Source organism: Corythoichthys intestinalis, chromosome 16 (genome assembly GCF_030265065.1).
Source record: "Corythoichthys intestinalis isolate RoL2023-P3 chromosome 16, ASM3026506v1, whole genome shotgun sequence".
NCBI lineage: Eukaryota > Metazoa > Chordata > Actinopteri > Syngnathiformes > Syngnathidae > Corythoichthys > Corythoichthys intestinalis.
This window is the reverse complement of record NC_080410.1, coordinates 18,912,635-18,927,601: the sequence shown is the minus strand read 5'-3', so window position 1 is coordinate 18,927,601 and position 14,967 is coordinate 18,912,635. Positions and strand designations below refer to the sequence as shown.

At 37.5% G+C, this 14,967-nt stretch overlaps 1 protein-coding gene across 1 annotated transcript; it reads right to left on the bottom strand.

The window, feature by feature from the left end:
- Positions 1–5,164: 5,164 nt before the first annotated feature.
- On the bottom strand, positions 5,165–13,024 carry LOC130904460 (uncharacterized). Its single transcript, XM_057817218.1, has 3 exons — positions 11,184–13,024; positions 7,611–7,696; positions 5,165–7,029 (listed from the first exon to the last, which is right to left on the bottom strand). The coding sequence occupies exons 1-3, from the start codon at positions 12,676–12,678 to the stop codon at positions 6,931–6,933; spliced, it is 1,680 nt and encodes a 559-aa protein (XP_057673201.1). The 5' UTR covers positions 12,679–13,024; the 3' UTR covers positions 5,165–6,930.
- Between the last annotated feature and the right edge of the window lie 1,943 nt (positions 13,025–14,967).

Genomic DNA, 14,967 nt, shown 5'->3' with positions numbered 1-14,967 from the left:
TTGTAAAATACTATTCTGTCAGGTCATGCAAAGTGATTTAACATAATCGTGAATGTCAAAAGTTAAAAAAATTTTTTTTTTTTTAAATGTAAGTTATTGGTTGCCATTAGCAGTGCAAATGATAATTCGCTGCCACCCTGCCAGTTCAAATGGTTTGTATGTCTAGTAGTGACAAACTAATTTAGATAAATATTCTGATGATGTATTCCTGTTATATTTTAAATCGATTGCAAAAAAATATTACAGAAACAATGAGTGAATTGACACAGACATAAACAACACAATAACAGTCTTAAACAAAACAAAACCACAAGCTGAACCTAATATTCATGTTTTTCTTTTCGTGTGTGTTCCTGGCCTGTGTCTTTCATTTTCTTAAGTACACTTGCATAGCTGACTCATTGTGACAAAGTTTTGGGAAGGTACCACCCACAGTTTTGTACAAAATGTTACAGATGTTCTTTTTAGCATTGTACATGATGCTCTGTTCTTTTTTTCATGAAATGACTCATCATTAGATAATTTGCCAAGGTTACATAACTGTGCTGTACTTTCTCGGCGCTGCTTCCGCTGTATGACTGCATATTGCATAAGTTATCTCCGTCATAAGTTGCAATAACAAATTCGTTTGGAATTTTTTGATATGCCAATGCCAAAAATGCTCTCTTGCTTGCCATATAAAATTTAATTCAGACCCACACACACAAACATATGTTGATGAAAATGCACTTAAGGGTTTAATTATATAGTACATGCTCTGTACAGCAGTCTTCAATGTTCAAAATCGCACTGCCCTCTCTAGGTGAGTAATTGAAATGCCTCACATCCATGCTTTGTGGCGAATACAGTGCAACTTTCTGGTGCACTGACTAAATTGACGCAAACATTAGCAACCAAAATGGAGAAATCCAATTATAATGAGCAAATTTTATCTAAAAAAGATCTCTTGATGATTTTATCTAAAATTAAAAAACATTTTCAGTATTTTTCTGATTCCTCTAACAAAAGAAGAAATATGTGTCCTTTTTTTCTGTTTTCTTTTGACCATTTAATTGTTGGACTGTCCTAAAATAGCACTTTAACTTCAGAGCTTTTAGGTTTTTTGCCTAAATAGGTATTTTCCCCACTGTTTTGAACTGAAATGCAATTAATTACATTTCCCAGCATATACTATTTGATTCATCCATCTGCAAAAATCTTCTCAACTTAAAAAAACGTATTTTTTTTTGGGGGGGGGGGGGGGGATTGCTATGCTATTAAAATGTTATACATTTATGTGTTTGGAGCGAAGCATCTGTATTTTCTTTGACTTCTAACGTGAAAACAATATATATCAGATTATATATACACACACACACACACACACACACACACACACACACACACACACACACACACACACACACACACACACACACACACACACACACACACACACACACACACACACACGAGAGACCTCTAAAGTGTGTCCATTTTGGTGACTAAGTTACTTTTGTGGTGTACTGTATTGTGACTTTAACAGATGCGTTGTTTTCCAGACGCATTATCATACACAAAAATCTGGAGAGTGTAAGAAATTCCTATTTCTTTGTTGTTTTTTCACATTTTGATTATCCCTAATTCTATCCCTAACATTATCCTAAATATTATTGGGTAATTTTGAAGAGTCAACCTTTTCACCACTGTAACGATTGAGGTAACTTGATGAATTAAAGTCTAGAGTACAATATTAAATCAACCAATGATTATTATTGTTATAACTATTATGATGATAATAGTACTCCTTATTTACTCTTTGCAGTGCCATTGACGATAATAGACATGCAATTATCATCCTATTATCATCTTATCCTCCTTCTGCTGCAAATTTAAATGAGTTTGTCACTATAAGAAATCCAATCCGTGACAGCGAACGATTGTTTGTTCATTGGCTGTCACCCCGTACTTCAAATAGATTGGACATCCATCGCTGTCAATGTCAGCCATTGAGTTATTACTTACCTCAGTTACAAGGGCGTAGATTTGCATAGGGATGGTAGGGACATGACGCTACCAACTTTTCAGAATACTCAAATTGTCCCCACCAACTTTTAAGCAACCTTATTGGCATTACAGTATATCAAGAGTTCAGTTATATAAATAATTGAGATTGTCTTTCCATAAATTGTACGGATAGAATTGACCCTACTATTATTAAGTGAATTACTTTCATTATGTTCAGGCTGACATGTACCCCTTTTCACTTGCTGAATATGTCAGTCCACCCCCCCCCCCCCAACACACATTTGATTGGCTGATGACATTAGCGCGCCCCCACCACTAACACACACACACGCAATCACAGCCCAGACAGAAATACAACATGTCGAGACCATGCCGCCTCCTCCGCCCCCTTCGAAGACGAGGGTTGTTAGAATTTTATTTCGGCCAGAAGCAGCAGCAACCTATGTTAGTAATGTATAAAGACGTCAATGATGTGGAGGTGGGGAACACACCACTAATTTGGTACTAAAAGTCCGACCTGCATCAGACTTAGCATAACATTAAACTTTATGAATTTGCTAAACTGCAAAACTCGAGTAGGAAGCTGCTTAGAGAGTTGGTTGAGTGGTCTAAGAACAATTGTTTGTTTTTTGCATTCCTGGATAATTAAGAGATTATTGTGTACATTAATATAATTTAAATTCTGTTCAAATATGTAAGTAAAATTGCTATACAAAAAAAAATAAAAAAATCTAGAAATTCATTCTAGATGTTTTCAAAATGTTTCTTTAGTAGTTTTGAAAACAAAGGTTTGACTCGAACAATGTATCACTTGAACTAATACATACTGTATGAAAGTTAGTATAAGTCAATACAGATTTATTTTGCATTGATCATTTCGCTTATCAATTAATTAGGTTCATATTCATGAGAAATGTATCCCTGACCACCGTTCACCCAATCTGTTTGGTCTTATTATTGTCCTGTCCCCAGCAAAAAGTGTACATGCAGATTATGCTGTTATATTGTCCCTACCAATGTTGAGACCAAACCTACGCCCTTGCTCAGTTAGCATGTCATTTTGTATTGTAACCTTCAGTCGAAATATAGACTTCATATTGGTCAACCACTTCTCCATCTTTCAGATGATTTGACGCCAAAACCAGGCTGTCTCCACGGTAATGTGCAAGCTGTGCTGGGACACCTGAGAGAAAATCTGTTGGCATACTCTTATGCGACAGATGGCAGAGATTAGAAAATAAACTGTAAAAGGAGAAGCAGAAGGTCAAAGGGCAAAGGTTTTCTCTGGTCTGAATGGTTTTGACAAAAATAAATACATTTTTTTTGTGTGTGTGTAACACCTGCTGTAACACTTACTGGTAGCTAACCAGACAAACCAGATAATCTTGTTTATATTCTTTTCTTCAAGTACTAGTAATTTGAAAAATATTTTTCTCTTGATTGAACTATATGGCTCACCTTATAGATTTAAACATATTTACACACACCTTAAAAAAAAATCAACTTGATTAGGGTGAGTGAATAATTTCAATACCAGTCCCTGTATTTTTTCTTGTCTCCTCTAGATGGCGCAGCGGTCAGTGGAGAGAAGTGTGTGTTTGTTTTTATTAAGACTTTTCTTCCTTTTTTACTCATTTTTATTTCTACATATACCTTGTTTATGTGTAATCCAATGACCACTTATTAAAACGCTATCTTATTTACAATGGCACAAAATGTTTATGGAATACTATTTTTTTTTGGTCTAAAATGTATGTCAGCCATAAACTGATAGCTAATGATCTTGGGCAGTGTGATAGAACATTCTGGTAAAACTCTCACAGCTCCTTGTATGAATGAAATCAGGACGAAATACTCAAGATGAGCCCAAGAAAGGTTTGTTATGTCACACATGGTAAAGTAAGTCAAAAAGATATGTATTTTTTTTTTTTTACCCCAGTACAAAAAAGTAATATAATGACAAATAGGGAAGTTGTAACCGGATGGCCTTATAACCAGGGGTGAAAGTGGGCGGGAACGGTCAGGAACGCAGTTCCGGTATAAGATTCGGGGCCGGAACGCAGTTCCGGTATACGGTGCTTTGATTCCAAAAAATATGACGGCAACTGTCAAAACGCTATGTAAAAAAAAAAAAAAAAAATAAAAAATACAAAGCTGCCATACATGCATTTCATCTCCAAGGAGAAAACAATCTACCAACATCAGTTTTACATACCAAAATGTTGACAACAAGCATAATAAAGTACTTGTATAGCATAATCCATTTCCACCGATATGTATTATTTATTTTATTCCACGGACGGCATGGCGGTTTCACCAGCTGCTGCAGTTATCTGAGTCTGACGATAACGAGTCACGTCAATGTGCGAATGCACGCAGCAAAGCAAAATGGCTGCACTCATTAATCCGTTCAATTGGCTGACATACTGACATGCTATCACCAGCGATAGCTCTGATTGGTTCAAATGTGCATGCTTTCTGAAACAGCAAAAAAAAAGAAAAAGAAAAAAAAGGGGCAATGCAACAGAAAATGGATCAAATCTTTAAGAGCATGGAAAGAGTTAAAGTGGCTTATTTATCATATTTAGTTTTATTTGCTCTGATGGGGAGGTTCAGAACATCTTACCTATCAATGTGCACTTTGGACTTATATTTGTTCATTTATGTTAGGCTACTTATTCATTTGCTTTTGATTAAAAAAAAAGTCAATGTTGCGCGATTTTCAAAATACATTCCATTTCGCTCTGCATAATATAAGTCATTTGTACTTATTTTTCTGAAAGTATGTTACTTTTATCTTTATTATTAAAAAAACACAACAAAAAGTAAATGTTTACATTATCTTCAATTTTAATATACATCCTATGTTCTGGAGTAGTTAAAATTAAGATTTGGCATTTAGTATGTGAGGAAATGAGGGAAAATAAAAATTAGGAGATGGAGGTTGGGGTTATAGCTGCTTTTGTTAACTTTTATTTTGCAAATCGTCGAGAAAAAAAAAAATAAATAAATAAAAATTTGAATGAAAATCAGTTTTTGTATGTGTTATAGAAATAACTGACCAAAGCAGTTTTCTTTGCATTTCAGTAGTTTTGACCCCCCCCCCCCACCCCAAAAACAAAAAAAACAAAAAAACAAATAAATAACATTTCTGGCACCGTGGCGACCTTCACGTTGGGGAGTTCCGGCAAGAAATTCTAACCACTTTCACCCCTGCTTATAACCATAGGCGGAGTTTGACTCTTGTGGCAGGAGGGGCAAAACATGTTGATGACTCCGCATCAGCAATAAAATTAACTTACAAGATATATGCTCGTTTAGTAGCTTAGCCCATACTCGTGAAAACAGGCATCCCAGCTGTGTGTGTGGTTGTGTGTGCGTGTATCAGCGCGCACGTTTTTCTGTGAAGTAGGCGCCGATTTTTGCGTTCCGCGGAGATATCCAATTTAATGTTTTTCCAGTCTCTCACACCTTTGCGAAAGGAATCCTCAATGTGGTGAGTTTGACAATGGCGGCAGGCAAACCAAGATACAGCATCCTTTTTGTCTGAATATTCCAACCAGGAAAATTTATAATCATACATTGAAAATGAGCGTTTTTTTGTTTCCCGTCATTTTTTAGGGGAATTCTAAATCAGGCTGCTTAGGACAGCTATCCTTCTGGCCAAGGTCGTCGCCCATTGAATACGGTACACCTGGTTGTGGCTCTGTTGTACAATTAGCATCTTTCGTGGGACAAAGTGAAACGTCGCTCACCATTTTGGCGGTGCTCTGCTCAGTTCTCGCTCAGTAGTTGTTGTCGCTTTTGAAAGCTTAGATTAGGTGGTTTTGGCTTAGCAAAGCAAATGACCGTTTCTAGGTACTAGTCACACGATCTGTTCAAAAATTAATTTTGACCCATTTTAAAAATATAATTTTGTGCTCATTTTATTCATTTTTGTTGGTGGTTTTATTGCTTTACAACTTTTATGGACAACATTTTACCGGCAAAATCTTAATTTTAAATTCATTCATTCATTCGTTAATTTTCCATGCCGCTTTTCCTCACTCAGACTCCCCCGCCCCCCTTAATCTCCGCGTATGCCATTGGCTCACACTTTGGGTGCATTTTTTCCCCTCTTCTTAATTTGTTCAAATATAGACTTTTAGGCTAAGAGGGTTGGATTGATGGAGTGTTTTTCTATAATGCTCTAAGTTGTATCAGAGAACTTATTTTATTTCATTGATGTGTGTACTGTACTGTATAATGCAATTAAATTAATAATATACTGTTAAATATGTAAACCCTCTGACCTCCCAACCCCCCAAAAAAGAAAATGACTTGGTGATGCACCAAAACGAAAATGAAACCGAATATGAGAAAACGGAGGCCAAAAACATAAACCAATTATACAGTGCAGTGGAGTCACGTTGAGAAAAGATGTAGGTTGTGCTTGCCCACATGTGGGAATGAGAGGAAAAATAAATTTCCAAAGCTGGAAAGATGAACTGCTAACCCCGTTTTTAAGGGAGAAAGACTTGAGATCTAAAGGTGGAAAGTGAATGTCATAGATTCTCTTTCCTCATAGCTGCACCAAGCCAACACACACTCATTGACTGAATTTGCTGTCACTATAGCAAGAGAAGTGCGTGCTCTTGAGCTATTTGCTTCCGTCAACGCAACTTTTTGGTTTCTGTAATGTAATTTTGTTAAAAAATAAATAATAGTGTTTCGGACCGAAAACCAAACCACATTCTTCAGACCCATTTCAGCAACTGAATACTGTATTTTCAAATCTGACTAGGACTTCAGTTAAGTAAAGTAGAATGTATACAGCATGTTAAGAGGAGCATTATTTAAAAAGGAACTAACAACTAATATTGCAACCTTTGGTATAAGTAATGTTAGTATTTTATCATTTTGCAGTGTTAGACTTGGCAGGCGTCAGTCCTTTTCTGCTGAATGCTGCCCATTGATCTGACCAAACTCCCAGCGTTGCCACAGATGAGACCTCTGACTTCCTGCTTTGTGCACACTCGGCCCCTGTGATGATATTCAAGTGGGAGAGATTACTTTCAGGCTTTTTCATGTCATAACTGTAGATATTGGAGCCATTTGAAATTCAGGTAGCAATGGAAAAACAAATATTATTTGCTAATGCTTAACTCTTTCAGTGCCATTGACGATGACAGACGTCCAGTCATGTGGCTCTTTTCATTCTTTTGCAGTGAATTTAAATGAATTTGTCGCAAATAGACGCCCAATCCTTTTGAAGTAAGAAGGTTGGCATCAAATGAAGGAATGTTAATTCACTGCTTCCCTCCAGTCTACTGCTGTCAATGGCAACCAATGAGTTCAAGTCTGTTGTGAGTACTCAGTGACCATACAGGACAACAAACTAATCCAGAGAGTCACAGGTTAAATTAATTTAATACTTTCTCATATGTCTTATAAGATCATTGCACAAAATTACAATGACTTTTAACTTTTGGCTTTTCCAACATCTTTAATGAGTTTTCCTATACAATGACAAAGGCTAATCCGTGTTTTTGTTACTATTATTATTAATAATATGAATTCAAATGTAGAAAGATGTCACTGGAACACATTGTTGTTTCTGTTACCTTAGTCTGTTCAGATTTTAGATGTTCTTTGTTGCTCGGAGGTGGCCAGACTCGTTCCAGTTTACCTCGCAACTCTTGCTTTGCACCTAAAAACATAGACAAAGTAGAAATTGAATGATACGATTGCATTTATAGTGTTACTTTTTTGTTTTAGCTAGTAGAGGGCAGCCTTCTGTAGGTTTGGAATTTGCCTGTAGGGGGCGTTTGCACACACCACATGGACACATCGGTGCCTGTGTTGCTTGTAGGTTACAAATTAGCCAGTTAAGGGCATGCACGCACAGCCTTCAGCCATCAGTGTGCTGTGTAACAAACTTGTGTTTGTTTTTATGAAAGTATCATTTTATGTTTAATTTTAGAAGGCATACGCTGAATAAAAAATAAATATCCTTAATTGCGTTGTTTTCAGTTGTTGCATTTTTCAAATTTGCCATGGCAAAACACTTTTTTAAACTGGTCATTTTCATTTTATCCCAGTCCTAGACAAAATATATTGTGGTCATGTGTAGCTTGCTTGGCCATTTTAACCTTGAATCAACCCACACATTGTTAGCAGTCTCCAAAGCTAAAAATACTAACAACACACACACACCCAAACTGGCTGTACAGTACTGTTGTGTCTTAAAGCTCTCCTGCTGGGCAGTCATGTAACGGCAACACACACTGAAACTCTGCAGATTAACTCCAAACACCTTCATTGGATTAATTTTGGGGAAATATGTTCAGGTTAAAATATTAAAGAGTAGTAGATAAATAACCCCTAAATAATTTATGTTAATGAGTAGATGTCTTTTTGCTTTTTTGCCTCCTAATTTCTAACTGCTTGTGACAGGGTTGACACTAGTAGCTGATCCTGTTCCATGAATAACACATGGTGATGATAATAGAGAAGGTCATTCATTTAAGTGCCAGACAGGCTACGAAGGTCAGGATGTGTGAAGAAATAAGGATCAAAGTGACACTTCAAGTGTTCATAAATCTTTGTACAACCATGACAATCTGCTTCACTACAAAGAAAAAATGAAATTCACCATTGCTACAACAATCAAAAATTAATAATGATATTTTTTCCCAAACTAGTTTGTCACCATTATACTGTATGTCCAATCCATTTGAACTGGAATGGTGGCCAAAATCCGTTCATTCGCTGTTATCCCTCCCATTTCAAATGGGTTGGACGCCTCTTGCTGTCAATAGCAACCAACTAATGTGCTGCGACTGCTGTCTGAGCTGCGTTGAAGCTTCGATAGAAACCCTAACCCAGGTGTGTGAAACTGATGGCCCGAGGGCTAGATCTGGCCTGCCACATCATTTTGTGTGGCCTGCGAAAGTAAATTTAGAAAATAAAAATATAAAAAATAAAGAGATTATTAACTGGTTTTCTTCTTAAAAAAAATGAACTAAATCCAAAAATGAAAAGAGAATGTTTTACAACCCCCCATTTATTAAAAACTGTCAATAAAAGATGAATATTAAATTAAATTAAATCCGTTTTCCAAATGAGAATATTCATGTTTTCCTTTTTCAAAGTGAAAAAAAAAAAATCTAAATTAAAAAAAATAAAATAAAAATAAAGAGACTTACTGTTAACTGTACTCCACCATATATATGTGGCGGAAAACACTCAGGTGACTTGAAGTTCCGCTCTGAGACCCCAGATTTAGCCAAATTTTAAAATTGTCCGATATGCATGTGCGATACATCATTGGAAAGCTTAAGATCTCAGTTTTCTGGGGGAATAAAATTTTAAGCAGGAGGGCATTAAAAAAAAAAAAAAAAAAAAAAAAATAAACAGCAAAACCCTATCTGGAGGTGAGAGCACGCGAGAACAGAATTACAGACGCCATGACAAGATATAATCGCGTACCTACTTTGTTTCGATCCAAAAACTCCATGTAGCATGTATCACTGAGTGTCAAGACACAGCTGTGAATGGCCACAGCTGGATTTTTATGGGATTTTATGGGTGAAACATGGTAATATAACAAGGGTCGCGATGCAGAAATCGCAGACATCAAGGAGTGGTCGAGAGTTTCTTTTTCATATATTTACGCTTTTAAATGTTTTTTTTTCAACTTTTTGTTTGTTTGGATCAATTATTTATCATCTAACATATCGGAGAAAATGCGACAGTAACAAAAAAATACAATTAAGCGATAGTTATGAGGTAGATATCCGTGACTTTTTTACAGACGCCATTTTTTTCATTGTGACATAATTTGTTTAAAAGTTCAAAATATGTGAGTGAATAATTTTTTAAAGTCGTTTTTTTTTTTTTTTTTTTAACGAAATATGAGACATCAATGAATGATTCTAAGTTAAAAACGACATACATTTTGAATAATAAATATAATTAATTATCTTTGTTTTATGGCTGGGTTGAAACAAAAGCGTTGCGCGACGTCTGTAAACGGGGGTTTTCAGGGTAAACGGACAAATTAAAAATAGTTCAGGGGCTTCATGCGCCATGAATCTGCTATGGCAGCATATAGACATATTGTTCTATCAAACACAACAGTTGTTTTAGCTTAGAATATGGCAGTTTCTTTTAAAGAGGAGTGCAAGAGCAGAAACTGCTTTTTCAGTCTTGTCTGTGTTTTCCGCCATGTGTATATATATATATATGGCAGAAAACACTCAGGTGACTTGAAGTTCCACTCTGAGACCCTCAATTTGGCCAAACTCAAACTTGTTCTATATGCATGTGTGATTCATCATTGGAAAGCTTAAAATCTCAATTTTCTGGGGGAAGAAAAAATTTGAACAGGAGGGCATTAAAAAAAAATAAAAACAAAAAAACATTTTTAAACAGCAAAACCCTATCTGGAGGTGAGCGCACGCGAGAGCAGAATTACAGACGCCATGACTTTAGCAAGATATTATCGCGTACTTACCTTGTTTTGATCCAAAAGCGCCATGTAGCATGTATCACCGAGTGTCAATACACAGCTGTGAATGGCCACAGCTGGAATTTTGGGGGATTTAATGGGTGAAACATGGTAATATAACAAGGGTCGTGATGCTGAAATCGCAGACATCAAGGAGTGGTCGAGATCTTCTTTTTCATATATACACCCTTTTAAATGTTTTTTTTCCAATGTTTCTTTGTTTGGATCCATTATTTATCATCTAACATGTCTGAGAAAATGCGATAGTAACAAAAAAAAAAAAAAAAAAAAATTACAATTAAGCGATAGTTATGAGGTAGATATCCGTGACTTTTTTACAGACACCATTTTTTTCATTGTGACATCATTTGTTTAAAAGTTTAAAATATGCAAGTGAATAACTTTTTAAAGTGTTTTTTTTTTTCAAACAAAATATTAGACATCAATTAATGATTCAAAAGAAAGAGAGTGAAAGAGGAGTGCAAGAGCTGAAACTGCTTTTTCAGTCTTGTCTGTCTTTTGGGGGGGGGGGGGTTTCCCCACATTCTGTCTCTCACTGTTGAGGTTTAACCATGTTGACAATTACAGGCCTCTCTAATATTTTCAAGTGGGAGAACTTGCACAATTAGTGGTTGACTAAATACTTATTTGCCCCACTGTATATGGGTTGGCGAAGATATCTTACCTGGTATGACAGTCAACGTGTGGGAGGCCTTGTCAACCTCCTGTGAACTCTGTCGCTTATCTCCGTAGATGGTACGCCTTTGTCTGCGAAGCTCATCTTCTCTTGCTTCAGCTTCCCGGATTTCCTTCTCAACCTCCGGCTTCAGCGCCAATGCTGGACGCAGCTTGAAGAAAGGGTTTTGTTTGAATAAGGGAGCTTCCAGTTGTACCTTGTCCAACCCTACTGAGCTGCTACTTTCTGTTATTTGTGTGGTGGGCTCAGAGCTTATGGAGTCTGAACTTCTATAAAGACGTACATTTTTGTCCTGCTTTGGGTATGGAGATAATCGTGTTTTATCTCGTGATCCACCACTTGGCATCGTTGAGTGCAGGTTTTCCAAACTTTTCTTCCTCTCTAAGGTCGAAAACATATCCAGGCTACGTGTGCGTTCTAGCACTGTGGGACAAACTTGATTCGTGATTGATGTAGTAAGGGGCTTCCTCAGTCTGGTCGGACCCTGTGTGGTATCCTGCTGGAACGCTTCAAACAGCAATTTCCTCTCCTTTAATTGATGTGTGTTCCCTTCACGGAACCCCTTTTGGACTTCCCTCTGTCTAGTTGTACCAAGACCTCTCTGATTTTCCCGATTTACCTCATCCAGCATTTTCTGCTTTGAAACCAAACAATCATTGTCTTGGCCTGGACATATTTTTGTGGGAAGTAGTTCAAACATTATGTTGGTATTAAAAGGGATCTCCAGTACGTCTGGGTCATCTGCCAAGTTTAAAATCCCTGCAGCTCTCTGAAGGTTCTGTTTCCCTTGGGCATCCTCATGGATTCGCCTCTCTGTTGAGGTCTCTGTGACAGAGAGTCGGTGGCAAGAGGATCGAAAGGAAGTTGCATTGCAAATGGTTTCTGCGGAATTGATTGGAATCCACTCTTTACACACACTGACACTAGGATTCTCATCAGAATGATCTGCTGCTTTAGTGGTAATATCGTGCTCAGGCTGTGTAGGTATGACTTCTTGAGTTTTTCCACTCTCTTTCTCTTCAGTGATTTCGTTCTCCAATGGATTTGTCTTGTCAGAATTGATGGTGTGAAGTCTTATCTCTTCTTTCTCATCTTCACCTGAGTTGTTCCCTTCTCTTGTTACCAAATCTTCAGTCAGAAACTTCCCATGTTCCTTCTCATGTTCTTCCTGGCAGGTTTGCATATCTGCCTCCTGCCGTTGTTGCACCATTTGCAGACGGTGAAGTAGTTGCTCACCTTGAAGAATATCAGAAGCTATTCTCCAAAATTCGTCATTGTTCCTTTCTCTTCCTCCCTTATTTCCTTTCCTATCAGATGAGGTTAAATGCACTTTCCCTAAAACATTTTCGTGAATTTGTGTCTCACGACTGCTTTTGTTTCTCTCTACCAAGCAACGCTTTGAGTCAGCGTCAACGTTCTCTACATCATTTTTCATTTCTATTTGCTTCTTAGCTTTTGGTTCACTAAGTCTTCTATCAGTCATGTTTTAATTGTCTTTGAAGTATTCTGCTGTTAAATTCGTATTGCATGATCTTCATTCCATTGCCTTTTGTGGTCTTGAAAGGCTTAGCTAAATCTAAATATTGTAATTTGTTCCTACCTTATCCAAATATCCCTCATTGTCAAATTTGTCCACTTGCACATAAGACAGCTCTTCTTCCTTTTTCCCTCCTACTGGAGCCTTGGTTTTTTGGAATAAAGTCTTTCAACTCCTCAGAAATCTATATTGTACACAGTGACACTTCCACAATCTCTCTGTGTGCTGCCATTGACTGCCTTTCACTACGATGCCAGTCTAAGCTGATGGGATTAGCTTTAGCCTCTGTGTCGTCACGTGCATCAAACACAAGGGTCATACTGGAGGTACATGTACTGTAACTTTTTTTTTTTTTGCTAGTGGACCCATTTCCGAAAATGAAGGTCATAGGCATACACCTACATATGAAATAGTACCTGAACCTTTTGGAATTTCTTACATTTCTGCATAAAATCACCATCAAATGATCTGATCTTTGTCAGAATCACACAGATGTAAAAACAGTGTCTGCTTTTTAAAAAAAAACCACCCAAACATTCATAGGTTTTCATATTTGAATGAGGATAGCATGCAAACAGTGACAGAAGGCGGAAAAATTAGTAAGTGAACCCTACGCCAAAGAGACTTAAAGAGCAATTGAAACCAATTTCTACTAAACAATTTAGGTCAGGTGTGTGCCCAATCACTGATGAGTGGTTTAAAGCTGTCCTGGCCACTATAAAACACACACCTGGTAAGAATTACCTTGATGAAAATCATTGTCTGATGTGCATGATGGCTCGGTCAAAAGAGCTGTCTGAAGACTTGCGATCAATGATTATTGATTTGTAAAAAGCTGGGAAAGGATACAAAACCATCTCTAAAAGTCTGGATGTTTATCAATCGACAGTCAGAGAGGTTGTCTACAAATGGAGAGAGTTTGGCACTGTTGCTTCTTTCCCAAGGAGTGGCCATCCACCAAAGATGATGCCAAGAGTTAAGCGCAGAATACTCGGAGAGGTAAAAAAGAACCCCAGAGTGTCTGCTAAAGACGTACAGAAATCACTGGCACTCTCCAATATCTCTGTGCACACATCAACTATATGTAAAACTATGGCCAAGAATGGTGTTCATGGGAAGGCTCCATGGAGGAAACCACTGCTGTCCCCCCAAAAACCCATTGTTGCTCGTTTAATGTTCGCAAAAAGCACTTGGACATTCCACAGAAGTTTTGACAAAATATTTTGTGGACCCGATGAAACCAAAGTTCAATTGTTTGGGAGTAACATACAACATCATGTGTGGAGGAAAAATGGAACAGCTCATCAACATCAACACATCATCCCTACTGTGATGTATGGTGGAGGGAGCATCATGATTTGAGGCTGTTTTGCTGCCTCAGGACCTGGACAACTTGCAATCATTAATGGAAGACTGAATTCAAAAGTTTATCAGGATGTTTTTCAGGAAAAACTGAGGCCATCTGTCAGCCAGTTGAAGCAAAGAAGAGGATGGATGCTGCAACAAGACAATGATCCAAAACACATAAGTAAATCAACTTCAGAATGGTTTCAGTAGAACAAAATACACGTTCTGGAGTGGCCTAGTCAAAGTCCAGACTTGAACCCCATTTAGATGCTGTGGCATGACCTAAAGACAGCGATTCATGCCAGACATCCCAGGATCAGACTAAACTACAAAATTTTTGTAGAGAAGAATAGGCCAAGATTAATCCTGATCGATGTGCCAGACTGATCTGCAGCTACAGGAAGCATCTGGTTGAAGTTTTTGCTGCCAAAGAGGGGGGGGGGGGGGGGGGCACAAAATATTAAATGTGATGGTTCACTTATTTTCCCCCTTCAGTCTTTGTTTGCATACTATCCACATTAAAACAAGAACACCTATAAATGTTTGGGTGGTTTTAGATAAAGCATTTTTTTTTTTATCTGTGTGATTTTGACAAAGATCAGATCACATTTGATGTTGATTTTATGCAGAAATGTGAGAAATTCCAGAAGGTAGAGATACTTTTTCATACCCCTGTATGACCTGAACTTTAATTGTTTTTCACAACATACTGAATCTTAGTAGGGCGAGGGGCTTTGGGCCCACTAATGCAGTGTTTTTCAACCGGCACGCTGCGGCACATTAGTGTGCTGTGAGAGATCATCAGTGTGCCGCGAGAAATTATCCAGTATCGCATTTTTTTTTAACGTCATAGGAAGCAGGAAGGAGGGAGTAGGTAGAGGGTTTTGG

Coding starts and splice junctions, on each gene's coding strand:
- LOC130904460 (XM_057817218.1), bottom strand. CDS start 12,678: ATGACTGATAGAAGACTTAGTGAACCAAAAGCTAAGAAGCAAATAGAA. Junction 7,697..11,183: donor CACGTTGACTGTCATACCAG/GTAAGATATCTT, acceptor CTATGTTTTTAG/GTGCAAAGCAAGAGTTGCGA. Junction 7,030..7,610: donor TAAAATCTGAACAGACTAAG/GTAACAGAAACA, acceptor ATATCATCACAG/GGGCCGAGTGTGCACAAAGC.